The sequence below is a fragment of the Leucopleurus acutus genome (genome assembly GCF_964270905.1).
Source record: "Leucopleurus acutus genome assembly, chromosome: 3".
NCBI lineage: Eukaryota > Metazoa > Chordata > Mammalia > Artiodactyla > Delphinidae > Leucopleurus > Leucopleurus acutus.
In genome coordinates this window covers 69,148,570-69,168,981 of record NC_139145.1, presented here as the reverse complement: position 1 = coordinate 69,168,981, position 20,412 = coordinate 69,148,570, and the positions used below count along the sequence as shown (strand labels likewise).

The 20,412-nt window shown below is 40.5% G+C and overlaps 1 protein-coding gene across 1 annotated transcript in view; it reads left to right on the top strand.

Moving 5' to 3' along the window:
• Nucleotides 1-7,960: 7,960 nt before the first annotated feature.
• Nucleotides 7,961-20,412, top strand: part of ADAMTS19 (ADAM metallopeptidase with thrombospondin type 1 motif 19) — a gene marked incomplete at its 5' end in the record, with an annotated part of 286,853 nt that continues 274,401 nt past the window's right edge. The window contains 2 exons of the mRNA XM_082836295.1: nucleotides 7,961-8,045; nucleotides 8,674-9,317. Of these exons, the coding sequence (XP_082692421.1) occupies nucleotides 7,961-8,045; nucleotides 8,674-9,317 (729 nt within the window). The remainder of the gene's footprint in view (nucleotides 8,046-8,673; nucleotides 9,318-20,412) is intronic.

Sequence of the window (20,412 nt, the reverse complement as noted above, 5' to 3'; positions counted from 1 at the left end):
ATAGGTACAATATTATTAAGTAAACTACAGACCTTACTTGGATCTCACCAGGTGCGTTGTGTGTGTGTGTGTGTGTGTGTGTGTGTGTAATTCTATGAAATACTATCTTGTATAGATTTATGTAACCACAACCATGATTAAAATACAGAACTGTTCCACATGATAATAAAACACCCTTTTGCCATTTATTTATAGACACAAACTCCTCCAAAACATAATCCTTGGCAGCCACTGATATGTTCCCCTTAAGTATAATTTTGTCATTTCAAGAATAATATATAAAAAGAATCATATAGCATGCAACATTTTGAGATTGATTTTTCATTCACCATAATACCTTTGAGATCCATTCTGTAGTTCATTTAATGTATGAGAGTTCCAGTTGATTCCACATCCTTGTCAGTGCTTGGAATTTTCAGTATTTTATATTTTAGCCATTCTAATAGGCATATAGTTATATTTAATTATGGTTTTAATATCTATTTCTCTACTGATTAATGATGTTTAATATCTTTTCATGTGCTTATTTGTCCTGTATATACTTGCTTTTCAAGTCTTTTGCCCACTTTCTAGTTGGATTGTTTGTTTTCTTAGTAATTATTTCAAAGATTTTTTTTTTTTTTTTTTTAGTATTCTGAATATAAATCATTTGTCAGATACGTGGTTTTCAAATATCTTCTCCTCCCAGTCTATGGCCCATCTCTTATTAGGGTCTTTTTCAGAGAAAAAGTTTTTAATTTTGATGAATTCCAATCTGTCATTTTAAAATGATTTTATTTTAATTTTAAAAATTATTATTATTATTCTACAGATTCTGCTTTTGGTGTCATGTCTAAGAACTCCTTGTTTAAGTCATGAAGACTAAAGAGTTCGTTCCATGTTTCCTTCTAGAAGTTTTGTGTTTATTAGTTTTACATTTTATATTTAGATCTATGATCCTTTTTTTTTTTTTTTTTTTTTTACGGTATGTGGGCCTCTCACTGTTGTGGCCTCTCCCGTTGCAGAGCGCAGGCTCAGCGGCCATGGCTCACGGGCCCAGCTGCTCCACGGCATGTGGGATCTTCCCGGACCGGGGCACGAACCCATGTCCCCTGCATCGGCAGGCGGACTCTCATCCACTGCACCACCAAGGAAGCACTATGATCCATTTTGAGTTAATTTTTCTATAAGATATGAAATTCAGTTAAGAATTTTTAAACTATTTTTTTGTCTTCAGTGTCCAGTTGTTCCAAATCCATTTGTTAAAAAGATACCCTTTCTCCATTGAATTGCTTTTGTACCTTTTCCAAAAATTAGTTGCATACTTATGTGAAAATATTTCTGGATTCTCTCTTCTGATCCATGGATCTATGGAATACAACAATCTATTGGTTACTGTACCTATAGAGTAAACCTTAATACTAGATGGTGTTGGGCCCTCAGACTTTATTCTCTTTTGCCAACTTTTTCACTATTTTAGTTTCTTTCTGTTTCCATATATATTTAAAAATCAATTTTATATCTTCAAAATAATCCAGCTGGGATGTTGATAGGAATTTCTATCAAAAAGATATTTTGGACTGAATTGTCACCTTTAATATTACTGTTTATTCTTCCACACTGTGAACCCAGTATGACTCTCCATTTATTTAGGTCTTTAATTTTTTAATGTTTTGTGGTCTTCAGCATACAGATCCTATACGTGTTTGATTCGACTTACACCTAAATATTTCATTATTTTGAAGCTAATGTAAATGTTAATACATTTTAGTTTCCAATTTTTCACTAGTATACAGAAATTTGGTTGACTTCTGGTGTTGACCTTGTATCCTGCGATCTTGCTTATTACTCTAGGAATTTTTTAATGTTGATTTTGAGGATTTTCTATGTAGACAAACATGTCATTGGTAAACAGGGACAGCTTTATTTATTTTTCCAATTACTTTTATTTCTTTTTCTTGCTTTATTGTACTAGTTAGAATTTCCAGTACTGTGCTGAATAGGAGTGGTAAGAGTGGACATCCATGCCTTGGTCTCAGGCATGGATAGCATTCAGTCCTTCACTCTTAGCTGCAGTTTTTAAAAATAAATAATCTGTATCCAGTTGAAGAATTTCCCTTCTACTCCTATCCAGTTTGCTGAGGGTTTTAATCATGAATGGATATTGAATTTTGTAAAATGCCTCTTCTTCATCAATTGGTATAGTCATGTGGTTTTCTTCTGTAGCCTGTTGTTATGGTAGATTACATTGATTGATTTTGGAATATTGAACTAGCCTTGCATTTCTTAAATAAACCTCACTGGTCATGTTACATTATTCTTTTTATATACTGCTGGATTCAATTTGCTAATATTTTGTAGATTTTGCATCTATATTCATGAGATATATCAGTCTGTATTTTCCCTTTTTGTACTGGCTTTGTCTGGTTTCGGTATGAGGGTAATGCCAGGCTCACAAAATTAGTTGCAAAGTGTGGTCTTCTATTTTCTGGAATAGATTATGTAGAATTGGTGTTACTTTAAAAACAAATGTTCAGTAGAATTAACCATTGAAACCATCTGGAACTAGAGATTTCTTTTCTGAAAGTTTTTTAACTACAAATTTAATTTGTTTAATACCTTAAAAAAGCTTTTAGTTGAAGCCATATGATGTTTGGTAAGGCTATAGGTAGGGGCTTGTAGCAAAGTGAGGTAAATATTATAGGAAACTAAAGGAAAAGGAATCCTTTTCATATAGTGGCATTAAATTTAGCAACACTGTTGTCTGCAGTGGGAAAATGGGCCTAATGAACTGGTTCATCAACCTAAGAAGATTTCCAAAAAAATTTTGAAGGTGCCACCTGGTTTATTCCTTCTTATAGAAAATGTGAAAGGAGAGAGATAAATAAACTGAAGAAAAACTGTTAATAAAAACCAGCCAGAACTTGATGACTCTGAAAAATTTCAGCCTCTTTTTCTGGAAAATAATGCTAAATAATTAAGAGCAAATACTTATTTTAATAATCAAAATAATTAAGGTCAAATTGCATCAGATCAAAGATGAGACGCAGGGCACTTTCAGGAAAGCATGGTCTAATGATAAAGCCAAAGGTGTGGCTGTAAAATCCTTTGTTATGAACTCATAAAGATCATAAAGATCACATGTGGCCACTCAGAGTGAAGGCCCTCTAAAGTGTTTAAACGTGTTTCTCCCAGATCCTTCCCCTCAAACAATAGGGCTCCTAAGAAGCCTAAGAACACTGTCTCTAACAGTTTCATCAGAAACTCAAAGTAGGGAAGGGTTTACCTTAAGAAGGTTTGAGGGTGTGGCTGTGTCTAATGAAGTGGTGAACCCCATAAAGATTCACAGGTGACTCACAAAGTTTGAGAAATAGAATTACATATGTAGAGACATTTCTGGTCAGAAGGGGGCAGAGGTTATATAAAATGATAAGAAGTTATTGGAGCCATAAATTCTACTGTCAGGAAGGCCACTGAGAAAACTACTCAGTTGCAAACTCATACTACCTTTCATGAAAATGGAAGGATGACTCAGAGGGTAGATACAAGTTCCCAGAGGGCAGAGACCAGAGCTATGAAGAATTATTCTCAGACCTTGAGACCTCATCAAGGAACTTGACATTTTCCCAATGGGATTTCAGAATTGCTGTGGACCAGTGACTCCTTTGTGCCTTCTCCTTTCCTCCCTTTTGAGCAGAAATGTCTATAGCAATTATCCTCTGTTTGTTCTACCACAATATGTTGGGTGTATGAGAGGCAGATAAATTGTTCCTTTAGTTTCACAGGTGTACATAGAGAGAAAGACTAAACCTGAGGAGCTCTACTTAATGAACTACACTGAGGACATTCACATTCGCATGGACATGATTTAGATGGTAAGATTCTGGACTTTGAGCTAATGCTTTAATAAGATGAGCCTTTTGATAGCCTTGGGAAAGAATTAGTGTATTTTACATATGAAGGAAGTGCAAATAACTTTTTTGCCAGAGGGTATAAGCACCCTCTGATGGATTTAAAAGCATGTCCATAAATTCTTTGCTACTTCTCCCTTTACGTGTGAACTGGACTTAATGATTTGCTTCTAACGAAGAGAATACGGTGGAAGTAACGGTAGGTCATCTTCAATATTAGGTTATAAAAGACCATAGCTTCCAGTTTGGGTGCAATCTCTCTCTTGCATCACTTGTTCTGAGGCAACATGTGAAATGAGAGGCCCTATGGAGAGGTCGATGTGACAAAGTTTCCTGTCAACAGTTATGTGACTTTGAAAATAGAACCTCTACCTTCAGTAAGTCTTCAGAAACTTTAGTCTTGGTCAAGAGTTTGACTGAAATCTTGTGAGAAACCTTGAGCAGAAATATCCAGATTCCTGATCCTCAGAAACCATGTGAGATAGGAAATGTTTGTTGTTTTAAACTGCTAAGTTGGTTACGCAGCAATAGATAACCTCTACACTCTCTACGCAGCTCCCTCCTCTCTGGTACTGTATCCTGTAAATTCCAGTCATCTTGCTCTGTCTTCTCTTCTTAACTCAGCTAGTCTTCAGGGCTCTGTTTGGATTTCTCCTCCCTGTGCTGAAGCTTGTAGACTGCCTCCAGATAGTAAGCTGGGGAAATTGTAATGATCACCTATTTGCTTCCTTTCTCTCATAGTCACAGTCCTAGGCTCCCGTTGTCCAATATCTGAAAACCATTGTTTTTTACATTTTGTCTCTTTTCCTAATTGCTTAAGATGAGAGTTAAATCTGGTTCCTGTTACTCTATCATGGCCAGAACTAGCTTAAGTCTTGATTTCGATTTAGATGTGAGTGCTACTGGGAGTTGATATCCTCATGCAACTCAGTGAAAGGGTTCTTTGTATTTTCTTAAGATTTTAATGTTTTTTGGAGAGGAAAGGACTTGAGATTAGCTTTACGTTGTGAGAGGCTTAGGGCCAATGAGTGAAGAGAATAAGGAAGGGCTGAAGGCCTCAAAGCAAACTTTCTACACAGAGAAGCATGGGTTATAAAATGCAACATGTGAGCACCTGGGTATAAGAACAGTTGGTTCCACTTACTCTGATGCTTTGTCACTTACCTCCACCCCATAAAAGCAGTGCTTGGTTGATGCTAGCTACCATCTGGTGACATATGTAGTGACCTGTCTTAACCAACATGTTTTTCCCAGCTGCTCTTTTCTTCCTCTAAGGTTGGTAATGCACACACATGTCACAGTCTTGCCTTTCCTTCTCTATTTCACCACTTACATTTTACTTAATTCCAAATCAGGCTAGTTCTTTTTTTTACATTTGTACATACTCAAACCCAATTTAACTGATGCTCTTATTTGCACCTCTAAGTCTCTTTTACATAAGCACAAAATCTTCACACAGTCATTTCTCTCTTAGGCTTATTCTCTGTGTAAGCCAGATAAATCATGCTGATAGTAACTGATCACCAACAGATCTAGACTTGTAATTCTGGGTCAAGGAATTGGAATAAAATACCATACAGAAATCAATATCTATCATCTTCTAAAGCATCTTAGAGAATTTCCACATGCATTTGGTATATAAATCATTGTATTAGGGTGATGTAAAAAAGGTATATAAAAGAAATCATTCCTACCTTTTCAAAAAATTGATAGTCTAGTAGAAGAAATATGTACATGAGTCATTACAACACAAATGATTTATAAAAGCCTTTGAAAATATACAAATAAATTATAACAGTATTTCCAATAGGAGAAAGAGTAGAGACAGTTGGGAATTAGGCAAACTTTTCTGTAACAATAGTAACCTCTACTGTAAGGGATTGGAATGGGTTAATGGCTATATATAGCAGGGGAAAAAAGGGAAAGATGGGAACTTACATAGGCAACCTGTGCTTTTAAATATATTTAATTTAATCGTATGGCTCATCTAGTTTTAAGGAATCACAAATGTATTCCAATAAATACACACAATGTAATACGCATTCCTTCTACAGTTTTATATTTTTGTTGATATTCTTGTTAAAATTACATGAGAAACATTTTATTTAACACTCAGATCCTTGTGGAGGTGTTTCATTGAAACTAACCTTCTGTGTTAAAAATGTGCTTTATTTCTTAAAAATAAACTGCCTCTGATTTCTTGTCTAGTTTTAACTCTGTAGAGTCCCATAAAAAGGAGGGTGTAGGCTCCTAAGTAACCTAGATACTTCGTGAGTGTCTGGAAACCCACACCCACCCTAGTTACTCCAGCTTTAGAGATTTACAAGACAAGGTTTGAAGACAGACACACCTAGAGTGTCTTTATGTTTGTTTTTAATCTCTGGACAACTCAAAGGAAGTATTCTAGTACCCATCTTATTCAAACAATGGCTTTCCTTTGAAATAAGATCATCTGCCTCCCTCAAAGGCATACTAGTCACCTTTGACACTAGCAACAGAAGGGAAAACAACAAAGGATGTGGGGAACCAACCTCAGTGCTGGAATTTTTAAAAACTGATTTGCATTAACTCTTATTTCTAGGTGTCTGGCCTAGTTCAGAGGATGCAAATGGCAGGTTAGATCAATCACCCTTGAGTCTGATGTGAAAGGTTTGATGTGGCCGAGAAAGAGGTGCAGAGAGGGGAGTAGGTACTAGGAAGAGCTGTAAGAGAAAAAGCAAGAATATTTAAGGTTGAATTGCACCCCAAAGACGAAACATAGCAAAAACACATTTTTTTAACGGAAAAAAAAAAAAGGCGAAATAATCTCACTTGGCCTGAGATCTTTAGAATACAGTATTTAATGCCGGTCTCTTTAATCTCACCCTCATTAGGAGTGTGTGTGTGCATGAGTTACAGAGAGAGAGAGAGAGAAACTGAGAGCACTGATGAATGGGAAGCCGGAAAGATAAGGTGGGATAAGGGGCTCTGAAATGTCAGGGTGTCTACTGTCCTGGGAACTTTTGAAGCACACTCCATGACGAATTACATTATCTCCAGGCTTAGAAAATTCCCAGAGACAAAGATGGGAAGAAAAATCAAAGGTCTTTGGTAAATGGGGCCGCTGCTTTGTGCTCAAGTCTGCACTAAGTTTGGCTTTTGTGTGATGTGTGGATGGGGGGAGAACTCCACTGAAGGAGGAACCCGAGTAAGGGGGTGAGCTGGGGAGGGGACGGCCCTTCTACCTGCACACACCTCAGCAGGGAGGAGGGGGTGCCGCGTAAGGATGCAAATCCGGCCTCCCAGAGTGGCCAATCAGGAGTCGGGTGAGGGAATTTGGTTCCCCACCCCACTCCAACCGGGCTTGTGAGCACGTGTGCGGTGTTCTGGGACCTTTGTCCCGCAAAGTCTCGCTTGGCGGGCGCCCCTTGGTCCCTTTTTCTTGTCGGATCCTCTTGAATCTTCTCCACACCCCACCTCACGAATCGTGTTTTCCCCTCATCCCCTTACAAATTCCCTCCCGCGCCGCTGCGGGTAGGAGCCTGGAGCCCTCCGGTCCCGAGGACGGTGCGAAGCGTGGCACGCCCGGCTGCTGGGACCGTGGCACCAGCCCCTGGCAGTTTCGCGTGGGTGCAGGCGGCTAGCCTCTGCTCGGACACCGCGGCGCTCCTGCCCGCGCGGGGCAGTCCTCCGCCTGTCCCGAAGCAGCGCTGCCTGTCTTGCGCCGGCCGGCTCTCGGCTGACTGTGGGGCTGTCCTGAGGGGCTCCGGAAACTCCTGCGACGTCCAGAACACAGAAAATAGACTCATCACCTAATTCGACAGGGAGCCGGAGCGCTGCGGGGCCGCGCGCTGCCTGCCCCCGCTCCTCCCCACCCCCACCCCCACCCGTGCTCCAGCAGCCTCTCGGAGTCACACAGCAACCCCCCCGCCCCCCCCCCCCCCCCCCGCGGCAGACAAAGGGCCTGGGCAAACTCGCCGCCCGGCCTCCTTGCGCTCCGGGAGGCGGCGGCGGCGACTGCGGCGCTGGCGGCGGCTGCTGCGACCGCGGTGGATCGCGCAAGGAGGCGCGCGCGGGGCCGGGAGCGCGGTATGGGGAAGAGCCGCGAGATGCGCCTGACTCACGTCTGCTGCCTTCTCTACCAGCTGGGGGTCCTGTCGAATGGGATAGTTTCAGGTAAGTTCTTCCGTGACTTTGGACTTGCTTTCCACCTTCCCCCAGCGGAGACCGGGCACGCACGGGTCGGCAGGGCTGGCGCAGCTGTGCGCCGTGAGCAGGGCTCCACGGGAAGCAATAAAAACCGGCGTGCGGTTGCGGGTGAGAGGGTCACGCTCCTGACCGAAGCGCACTTCTCGCGGCCTCATTTCAACAACCTGGAATGCTTAGTTTTTCTCTCACGAGAGTAATAAGATTTGCAAAGGTACGTTTACAGCACCTGGAGGAAAATTGGGACGTAAAGAAATTGATAGCTCTGCCTTGCTCTGGCAGATACTTAAGGAAATCATTTAATTGTGCTGGAGTCTTTGCACCGGTTTTCTTTTCTACAGCTAAGTGCTGTCACCAAACTTTGCAGCCCCACTCTTCCCCTCCCCCTGCCCCGATAATCATACTTTTATTTTGAAAGTGCTGGGGTCTGTAATCTGATCGCTAGGCTTCAGGGGTTGCGAGAGTTTCAGGGGCTAGACGGGTGGTCTCCAGCGCGTTACCCGTGAGCCCTGTGTGCGGAGTGTGTGCCCGGGGACGCTTGTGCTACTGGAATCGCGGCACCTTAAGCCTCGCACTTCTCTGTCTGCCCCGCCCGCAGGGCTGCAGTTCGCCCCCGACCGCGAGGAGTGGGAAGTCGTGTTTCCTGCGCTCTGGCGCCGGGAGCCGGTGGACGCGGCCGGCGGCAGCGGGGGCAGCGCGGACCCAGGCTGGGTACGCGGCGCCACGGGCGGCGGAGGCGCCCGGGTTCAGGCGGCCGGCAGCTCCCGCGAGGTGCGCTCCGTGGCCCCGGTGCCTCCCCAGGAGCCCGCGGAAGGCCGGTCAGAGCCCCGGCCCCGACCCCCGCCGCCGGGGGGCGAAGAAGACGAGGAGCTCGAATCGCAGGAGGTGCCGCGGGGATCCAGCGGGGCTGCCGCCCTGTCCCCGGGCGCCCCGGCCTCGTGGCAGCCGCCGCCCCCATCTCCCCCCCCGGCGCAGCAAGCAGAGCCGGACGGCGACGAGGTACTGCTGCGGATCCCGGCCTTCTCTCGGGACCTATACCTGCTGCTCCGGAGAGACGGCCGCTTCCTGGCGCCGCGCTTCGCGGTGGAACAGCGGCCGAGTCCGGGCCCGAGCCCGGGCCCCACGCGGGCAACAGCCGCCCCGCGCCCTCCGGCGCCACCCGACGCCTCCTGCTTCTACACCGGGGCTGTGCTGCGGCACCCTGGCTCGCTGGCCTCTTTCAGCACCTGCGGAGGTGGCCTGGTAAGCGCCTTTCCTTCCCCAGCTCTCCTCTTCCCCCTGCCACTCCTCCCTCTCCCCCTCGTAGACCAGGCTGATTTGCCTGCACCTCATCCCCTTACGGAGTGCGCCCTGACCTTGGCCCTAGTCTGCACACCCTGCACGGAGTCTCTACCGTGTACTTCCCATACAACATTTGCAGGGCAGTGAATCTGAAGGCTAATTGTTTGGATTAATAGCCTTCTGCTAGATGGTCATAAGTTTCTTCATAACACTGGGTAAAACTGTCTCCTTGCAATTCTTCCCACTGGTTTTATTTCTGCTTTTCAAAATAAGCCCACCACGTGGTGTCTTTTAGGAGACTGGAAGACAACCAGTCTGCTCACTGCTGAATCTCCTCCTTGTTTGCCCCTCACCCCCAGTTTCTCATCTATTATCTCATAGTTTTTTTCATGTCCCACTTCAAAGCTGTCAGAACAGTCCTCTAGGGAGTTACGTTCTGACAGCTGTCTGGAATTTAAACACATTCACGCTCACACGGGACACCTGTTCACTGTTCCTGTGAGAAACGAGGGGAGAAGGAGTTAACTCAAAGGCTGCGAGCAGTTGACTAATGGATGACATGAGAATCCAGTCAGTACTTGAAGGGTTATGGTTCTATGATTTAACATTTCTTTTCTAAGGTTTACATTTTACTTGGCAAAAGTTTCTTTTCTTTTCTCCACTCCATGGAGGAAAATAGCAGGGATGAGAGCCTGGCTAAGAGGCCTGTTGGAGCTAGAAAGTAAAAGCCATTTGCCCTGTCTGAATAATACCGATCATCTTTCCATTTCCCCCCCTGTCTTTTGACCCAGGGTTTGGGATAATTGTTGCCTCCTGTAAGTTGACCTTTGCTTTGTGGTAAAGTATACATAACATAAAACTTACAATTTTGACCATTTTTATATGTCCAGTCAGTGGTGTTAAGTACATTCACATTGTTGTGTAGCCATCATCACTATGGACTTTACTGTTGGTTTAAGGCAAAACCCAAAAAATATTGTAAACACGCACGTGATTTGTGGCTTCATTTTGATATTCCAAGTGAGCCATTGATGAAATCCACAAGGACTTCTCTGAAAGCAACCTGCTCATTTGGAGAAAAATCCAATAGTAATGGACAGCAGAAAATATCAGCACAATCAAAGGCACCCAAAGCCATGAAATGGAAAAAGATGGTTAAAAATCCAAACAAAATGAAACTGGAAATTTTTACCTATACCCTTCTTGAGATACCACAGTCAAATGATGTAAAGTGCCACACAGGGCTGTATTTTACCAGATGCTCATAATGATGAATATTCAAATATGGTCATTTTTAGCCATGAGTGAAAAAAATGGCATGGAAAAATTACATGAAAAGCTTTTAAAAATGTTTTTTGTAGAGCTGATGTTTGAACACTTCACTGGGGGAAACGTTTTGTGGGGATTTCATTGTCCACCGGTTTTTGGCCGGAGATTAAATAATTACATATAGAAGGTTCCTGGTGTGGTAGAAGCAATAGGGGATAAAGCATTTCACTGTGTTGAAATGTGGGCTTTTGGTCAGATTTTCCAAATGAGCTCTGCCTTCTCTCCATACTTAAAGGAGCAAAGTTAGAATTATGAGTAGGTTTTTCATAGACTGAATAGGAGTTTGACATACCTCCCTGTTTATCATGTTGGACTTTTACTCACTTTTCCTATTAGCCACATATGTATGTGTTCTGAACTGGGAAGTCTTTGTTGTTGAAGAAAACTGACATTGCTAGCAATACAGTGTAGCAGTCAGACTTTGAGTAAAAAGTTAGGCAAATAGCCAAGAAGGTTGGGTTTGTTACTCCAGACTCTGTCATGCCAGCCCTTTCCCTTATGAGGGTGGATTAGGAAAGGGAAAGCATCATTTGTTATCTGAGCTCTGACATTGGCCTGTTCCCTATTGATTGACAAGTCCCTTTCCTCTCTGGGATCTAGTTTTCATAAGTAAAATGAGAGAATCTGATGACTTAATTAAAATTGGATGATAGAATGAAAATTTTGTTGCATGCTAAATATATTCTAGAGCCTGCATTAGGGGCTCACAGATTAGAAGCACATCATATACAAGTAGATACGACACAGGTGGTCATGAAACAGTGACTTAGCAGCATGTTAAATCAGATGTTATGCCCGAGGTTAAACCACGCTTGGGGAGTTGGGGAAGGCTTCCCAAGGCAGAGTTTCAGTGGATTTTGAAGCATGGGGAGCCTTTCTCCAGGCAGGAAAGGGCTGGCAGTGTTACAGATAGAAGGAAGAGACTGAGTGGAGATGAGAAAATGCAGAGCCTAACAAGCGAATGAAAAAAAAAACGTTTCTTCCGACGAGGCCAGAAGGTGCAATAAGGGGAAGTGATCCTAAACTGTCTGGTGAGATCAGACCTCAAAAGCCTTGTCTGCCTGAGTACAGGCTTTTTCTGTTTAACTGTTGATTATCGAAGGATTGCATTCTTGTTTTTCTCTATTTAAATTCTGTGATCCAGTAATTCTAATGTGAGGCATCATGATGTCTTTATATGAAGGTGCATTCTTTATAAATGCAACTCCTTTAGTTTGCAACAGTTTTTTCTTCTCAGTAAAAGCTTTCTGACTGTCAGTTGCACAGGAAAGAGTAGATTACAAAGTACACCTTCCCTTCCCCTCTCTCAGTAGCAAGTTTTACCCACTTGTGCCTGAACTCCTCAACACCTTTTGAATTATTACATATTTGAAAGGTTCTAAATGTCTCTATCAAAGGAAATAGATAACAGTTATCAAGTATTGCAAAGCGGTGAACATTTGTTAAGACTGGCCAATTCATTCTCCAGATATCAATCTAACTTGTGCTGTAAAGGGAAAAGTGATTGAATGGAGATTTTGGTTACAGGTTCCGGTGTTGCCTCTTCAAAGTACTTAATCTTTCTGGATCTTATTTCCCTTATTTGTAAAATGCACAAATTGTATTTGTATATCTAGCAATTAATGTATGAAGTGTTCTTACTATTTTCCCTTATTAGTCTCTAATACTGAAAAATAATTGAGATCTAATGGGCACATAAGTAATATTAAGTAATTAAGCATTTATTGAACGACTCCTTTGAGCAAGGCATTTTGTAGGTACAGAGAACACAGAAAGGAGATGGGAAAGCCTTGGTATGTTTCAAGGAGTTCCCAACCGGGCTTGCCAGTCACAGATATAAATAGGGAAATAAAGTAGGTTGTGTTACATACAGATGTAGGAATGTCCCAAGTGCTATGATGATACTCTCTTGTTCATCTCTTCATTTCCAGAACATGGTAAGATATCTAGTTTTTAGTAGGCACCCAGTAAAATTCACTGAATAGAATATTACACATATAGTACGTTATTCTGTTTTAAATAGTAATCTCTAAAAAGTTAAAGTACGAAAAGCAACAAATTAAATTTCACGAAAGAATGAAACAATCATGTTTGCTCAAAATTAACACTTTTTTAACAAAAGCACACCTAAGCACTGGGCCAAGATAAACTACATCAGTACATTCCTTGCCTGTGATTCTCTTTAGATTGATGATTACTGGCTATCAGTAATATTTAGATTACTTTTCCAGGATGATAAAGAGTAACTACTAAGACTTACTTAAACTTAGAGTTTTATAAATTTAGAGTTTTATATAGTAGTTATGCTGATTAGCTCTTCATGCAAAATCTGCAGCCTTGTGTAAATTCCGTTTTTTGTTTTTTGTTTTTTTCAATTTACTCCCTTATGCGAATCAAAGTATTTGGTACCATGGGAAGTTTTGAACACTTAAGTATTTGGGGGCATCCCTTTCGGACAAGGAACTTTATCAAGTACCAGTATGGAAATAGGAGAGGAGGGTGTGAAGACAGGGAAAAGGTAGTACATACCTAGGAGAACTGGAGTAGAAGTGGAGTCAACATCCAAATGAAAAAAAATTGCAGAATAACGTCACACATCCAGCTACTTTGTTCAAGCCAAATCTTAGGAATGACAGAAAAGATATTCTAAATAAATCTAAAGCAGTATTCTAAAAGAATGCCATCAGTACATTCGACATTTCGAGTATCTTCTGAAAGACTGCAAACAGTTTGGATTGGATTAATGGAAAACATATAGACATTAGAGAATATGTGTGAATGGAGGCAGCTATGGCAGAGGTGCTACTGCACTTGCAAAGAAAGAGAGGGCCATGAGCACAAGGGACCCTTGAATAACAGCACTATTGGTTTTGTCTGCTGTCCAGTTGTGCCAGGTAGCAGAGGCCAAATGTGTGTCCCTAGGCAAGAGCGGAGAGAATAGTAGTAGAGCTTTCCCGGACGTGTGGGTGACAGCAGAAGATAGAGAGTCTCCACTCTCAAAAGTTGAGCCATTGGCTTCCTGCATGCAGTAGATGGCCCCACTTGTCCCTCCAAATAACTAGAGGAGAGCTGGTCACAACAGATAGGTGAGTAGGAAACCAACAAAAAGAGATGAGCTGACACCTAAGAATATCACACTGTTAAGAAAACAAACCATATAAAAGAGGGTCATCAAATTGGTTGATTAAAACCATGAAGCAAAAATCTTACTAGATTAAATAGAATACTTTAACTGAAAAATAAGAGTAGATATATATTCGTGGAAAAAAACCAGGACAGCTGCTCTCTGTAAAGAAATGATTAGATACGGGCTTCCCTGGTGGCGCAGTGGTTGAGAGTCCACCTGCCGAAGCAGGGGACACGGGTTCGTGCCCCGGTCCGGGAAGATCCCACATGCCGCGGAGCGGCTGGGACCGTGAGCCATGGCTGCTGAGCCTGCGCGTCAGGAGCCTGTGCTCCACAACGGGAGAGGCCACAACAGTGAGAGGCCCACATACGGCAAATAAACAAAAACAAAAACATTAGATACAATGGAACTCACATTATATGATTATTAGAATTAAAAACTCCATAGATGAACTGGTAAGTAAATTTGTGACCTAGAAGGCAAACCCAGAAATTGTCCCAGAATAGAACATAAAGGACAAATGGATGCAAAATACGAAAGAAAATTTGTGAGCCATGAATCATAGATTTAGATGGTCCAAATTTCTTTTCTTTTTTTACATCTTTATTGGAGTATAATTGCTTTACAATGGTGTGTTAGTTTCTGCTTTATAACAAAGTGAATCAGTTATACATATACATATGTTCCCATATCTCTTCCCTCTTGCGTCTCCCTCCCTCCCACCCTCCCTATCCCACCCCTCTAGGCCAAATTTCCTTAATGGGAGTTAATTTAAAAAAATAAGTTAAAGGAGAGAGTTTTAAAAATGCATGCAAATGAACCCTAAACATTTGATTCTAATATACGTCACCAAAATATACATTCATTAGCCAAGCTTTGGATGTGAGGCCAGATACTACGCCTTTGAGTGTAGGTCAGATAACTGGTGCTCCAGGTGAGCCTTACTCACGATGCAGCAAGACCAATTTCCAATATAGGTTTCTGTATTTGGAATAAAATTTAAAAGACAAATGCAAGGCAATTTATGTGTAGAATCTTGGACTTTTAAAACTTTCAAATCTTGTACAGTTTCATCCCAAATAAAATTGCAGCACTTTTTGTTTTTAGCAACTTAATCTTTCTCAAGGTTTTCCAAAGTTTTCATAGAAACAAAGACATCTTTTGCACTCATATTTCACTTGCATTAATATTTAGGTTTGATTAAATTATGTAATTACAAAATGTTGTGAACATATGTTCAAGCAAATATAGCTGATTCTTGGTGAACATACAGGCTGACTGGTGGAAGTAATTGTTTGCAACAAGACAAGAGAGGAATCTAAGCTCAGTGAGCGTTGGGCATACTGCATGCCTCAGTGATCATGTTTTCTGGACGGTGTGGAGAGTGTTATTTAATTCAGTAATTTGAGATGAATTGGTTGATGGAACCAGTGTTGGTTAGGTAGAGGTTAAAGAGAATTTTTTTGTATCAGAATCAAATTTGCCCCATAAATAAAGGAAGACACACGTCTTCAGACTGAAAGACCAACCACTAAACAGAGAGTAGCATAAGGAAAGAGAGACCCAAACCTAGACTCATTGTGGCAGAATCTTAGAAAATCAAAGATAAAGAGAAAATCCTACATGTTTAATAAAGGAAAGATTATCTACAATAAGATGAGTGTCAGATTGATATTAGAGATTGAATCAGTAATACCAGATGCTAGGGGGTCATGAGTTGATAGCCTCAGATTTCTGATGAAATGTGATTTTGAATCCTAGATTCAGCCAAATTACCATTCAGACCTAAAGGCAGAATGAAATCATTTTCAAAATTACAAGGACTCAGACTTTACCACACAGAACCTCCAAAAAGTTATGCAATGAAAATCTTCCTCCAGCAGCCTTTCCCCAGTTATTGCTCAGTATCCCTTCCTAGAGGTGGCCAGGGTTATTAGTTTCTAGCGGGTGAGCTAGAGGTAATTGACACATAAACAAATAAAATGCATTAAGAGCTTTTAAAAGCCACATTATTTACACACACACACACACGCGCACACACTGATGTGTGAGATTATCACATAATGAGTGTATAAAGAGAATCCCCTTTCTGTTTTGGTACTTCCATTTTATCTAATTGCAAAAATGTGGCATAATTTCCTTAATCAGTTTGGTGTGGATGTACGTTTAATGGATTCCAGTATTTTCCTGTTATGAACAGTGCTAAATGAATAAGACTCTGTAGATATGTCGTTTTGCCTATGTCATGCCCTTGTCAAAGGGCAAATGTATTGGTAATTTGGGGGCAATATTGCCTGATTGTACCCTCATGGAGGTATGCCCCTTTACACTCTCAGGTCAGCAGAGAAACAGAGTATGTCTTTCAGCTATGCTGTCACCAATATAGGTATTATTAAAAATTTTGATCTTTGTAAAATCTAATGGGCAAGAAATGTTATCTCAAAGTAGTTTTAATTTACATTTTTTTCATATTAATGGTGAGACTGACCATCTTTTCATATTTTTATTCTCATTTCCTTTCCTGTAAACTTTCTGTTCATTTCTTCTACTCATTTTTCTATTAGGTGTTTGGTCATTTTCATTTCTAATTCCAGTGCTCTTTTTCTATGAGTATATTATTTATTTATTTTTAATTTAAATAAGTAAATTAATTTATTTTTTGGCTGCGTTGGGTCTTTGTTGCTGCGCGCAGGCTTTCTCTAGTTGCGGTGAATGGGGGCTACTCTTCGTTGCGTTGCGCGGGCTTCTCATTGTGGTGACTTTTCTTGTTGCAGAGCACAGGCTCTGGGTGCATGGGCTTCAGTAGTTGTGGCTCAAGAGCTCAAGAGTGCAGGCTCAGTAGTTGTGGTACACGGGCTTAGTTGCTCCACGGCATGTGGGATCTTCTCGGACCAGGGCTTGAACCCGTGTACCCTGCATTGGCAGACAGATTCTTAACCACCGCGCCACCAGGGAAGTCCTTTTCTATGAGTATTTTAAAAAGATAAATGTTAATAACAAAATAATACAAGCTGAGTATAGAGAGTTTAGAAAATACATAAAATAAGTCATCTGTAATCTTAACATCCATAGATAAGCACTGTTAACTTTCTTGTGGATATGCTGTAAAGGAAATATAAATACCGAATAAACATTCACAGTTTTTTCAAATGTATTAGGAAACTAGGGAAAAAGTTTTCTCAATCATCACTCTTGGTTCATAGATTGGCACAGATTGCAGATTAATAGTATCTGGTGGGCACGCTTGGGGAACACTTAACCTTATACATTGTAGGGGAGTAAATTGGGTAGAGCCTCTTGTGTGGTATGTATTTAAATTTTAAACTTGCTTAGTTTTCAGCAATTCTGCTTGTAGGTATCAATATTAGAGGAATATTCACATAAGAGCAAAAGATTTATGTATAAGCCTATTCATCGCAGCATTGTTTTCAAGAGCAGGGCACTCTAAAAGTTCATCAGTAGTGAGCTACTTACATCTATATACTGTGCCGAATACCCAAAGAACAAAACGGTAAATAGTTCTTGCTTCAAGGTCCTTACAGTTTTTAAGGAAACTTCTCTTTGCCTCAACTTGTCCTACCTGTCTTTTTCACGGTACTATTAAGTGTTCAGTGTTTCCTTGTCAACTTTAAGTGCACATCTCCTTAAACCATCCATGGTTTTCCTGTTTAAAAGTTAGAACGGCATGGATGATTTTGTTCCCGCTGACAGTGACACATGGAAGAAGTTTCTGTACTTAGAGTGGCCAATATGCAGACACTCCAGTCTTTTTCTAAGGGAGTGATATAGTGAATTCTAGTAAAAAGAATCATTGTGCTGATGGAAAAAGCGATATTATACATTAAAAGTTAATAACCCCTTTAATCATGTGTTAATCTGTGTCTTAGTGTCCTGAGAGGCTTCAGGCATGGACCAATTTTGTGAGAAGAAATTTTGTTTATTTAATAATATTTATTAGATAATATTTAATATTAATATATACTTATTTGAAGTTTATTAGGTGAATCATAAAAATAGTATACCTTTTTAAATTTAGGAAATTCTGTATAGCAGTCTTAAAACATTTTTTATGCAGTCCTAAAACAGAGCACATTTTTATTGAGTTCATGCACAATTGAATGTTTCTGCTTAATTACAATTACATTTTTACCCAGATGGTTTTATGGCTTTGTGTTTGCAAAATAAAGAATAATCAGAGGAGTTCCAGGTTCCTGATAGGTGGGAATTGTATTGAGTTAGGGAAGTAATTGACGTATTTTAAAGCACCGAGAGAACCAGTAGTCCCCCTTGGATTATGATTTGTTGGTGGGGGGTGAGGTGGGTGGAAGGGGGGTGTTCCTGAAGGGAAATTTTAAGGTTCCCACAACCAAGTGAGGACCATAATTTTATGCAGAGTGCACTTAGGGTGCAGCCATAGTGAGCACATCATCTTGTCTCCATCTCATCTTTATTCTAATGCCAAGCCCTAGACTGAGAGAAGTGAGAAAATGGGAACTCAGCCATTTCAATGCTAACCAGATATTCGTACAGAATTTTTGCATGGTGGTGTTAAGAAGGCCCTTGGGGATTAGATAGTTTAGTACTTGCCTTTTCCAGCTGATTTCATTTCATAATGAACATCCATATATTTTCAATACATTATTAACTGTTTAGGCTTTAACGCAGATGATCAGGGAATGGAGCTGATGAGCCAGTTTCAGCATTATTTAAACAGCTCCTGCCTTCGTATTGCTTTCCAATTAAACTTATCAGACCTAAACCTTTTTTTTCCTTCACAAGCATATGAAGCTGTTTGGCCCCAGATTTTTCCTCTTCCCTCTGCCTGGCTTCACCTAAAATATATGACCACTTTCTGCAGTGAACCCACACCATCGGCTTTTAGATCATGCTTCTTGATGCCCTGTTTTTTAAAGTCTGGTGTGCAAGCACCTGTATCAAAATCATGGCAGTGGGGGTGAGGTAGTGGGAGCTGGGAATTCTCCATTTAAAATGAGAATCCCAGATTGAGCCTCAAAAGTAAGAAGTGTATTTCAAAAGGATCCAAGGTAATTCCTGTGCAGGCTCAGATTTGAGGGCAGCCACTCTAGTGGCTCGGAAAACTCCAGAGCTCCGGATCTTTAAGGACTGGATTTGCATCCATCAAACTTCATATCCTATGTGTCTTGAATGAATTTTAATACTGTCTTTCAGCTCCAACTATACTAAACTTGGATACCTCCTGTCCTTACCTTTAACATCTTTCCAGGAACCCACTCAGATGCCATTGAGCTAGAAAGGATTTTATGAATTTCAATTATTCAACAGGCTATAAATGTGAACTAGTTGGGAGATGATATAATGGGACCTTAATGCCAGTATGAATGTTTTCCTACTCTTTAGGTGAAAAAGTATACAAAAGTCGAAACTTGCTTCCCATTCTAGAATTTGGAAGTAAATAGAGATGAATTATTTCAAATTGTCATCAACAGTTTTATGGGTAATATAGCAGGAGACTTACTCCAGCTGTTTCATGATAGTTGCTGTAGTAAAATAAAATTTATCAGAAATAAAGGAAGAAACATACCTTCAGATTGTAAAGGGCCTGCCATACCACCAAGTTTAGATGTGGCTACGTGAAGACTGAGGCACATTGTAGAGGCATATTAGAAAATAAGTGAGAAAATTAGAAACTCTTTGTGAGAGATTATCTACACTGGAATGGCAGAGCAGTGTGGTCAGGTTAAGAGGAGTTTGGAGATGCATGAGAATTAAATGGTGAGCTATCTCAAATGGCAGAAATAACCTAACAAGGCTTATCTGCTCATTCATATTGCAAGAATTTGGATGTTAAGAGTCCTGTAAAACTCATTAGGATTAACAGTCAAAAAACATTAACATGCTAAGAGGAGTGGCCAGGCAGATAATTATATCAGCTAATCTGATTAGTGCAAATTGTCTATCTCCATTATAATTTGGATTTGAATGCACGTAGTGGCAACTAAAATGTGATAGGTACATTTCCATTATAAAAGTATTATATTACCAGCAAATATTTTAGTGTGCCCAGTTCATAGATAGGCAGTTCATTTATTGACAGAGGAACTTATGTATAGATAGCATAGGGTCTTCACAGTGTTGACTGGTTGTGTGCTCACGGATAAATAGAACTTCAGCAGTTTATTACAACAAAATAGGAAGTCTGAGTAATTTATTGTGGAAATAACAATTATGTATACACATACTTAGCAAAGTATGAGTAATTCATTGTGGAAATATCTGTCTTTTAAAATTTAATTATTTGGTGCTCCATTTTGTTTACTAACGTGGATAATCCTGTGTCTTTGTAGATCTCCAGTTAGAATTTTGTCACTTCAAAATAGATGGTTCTAATTAGTAATGTTTTAAAAGGCATTGAACTGGTATTTTACGGTGAAAGTTCCTACGTAGAAATTTTTCTAAGTAGAACCTAATTATTTCTCATTAGTAAGATAGATTCAAGAATATGTCAAGCTGATTTTTCTAGGGTAAATCATTATTTAAAATGTGACAAATTGAAAAGGATACTGTGAATGATTTTTCCCCCTAATGTCTTTTTTTCTGGTATGATTTACATACCATAAA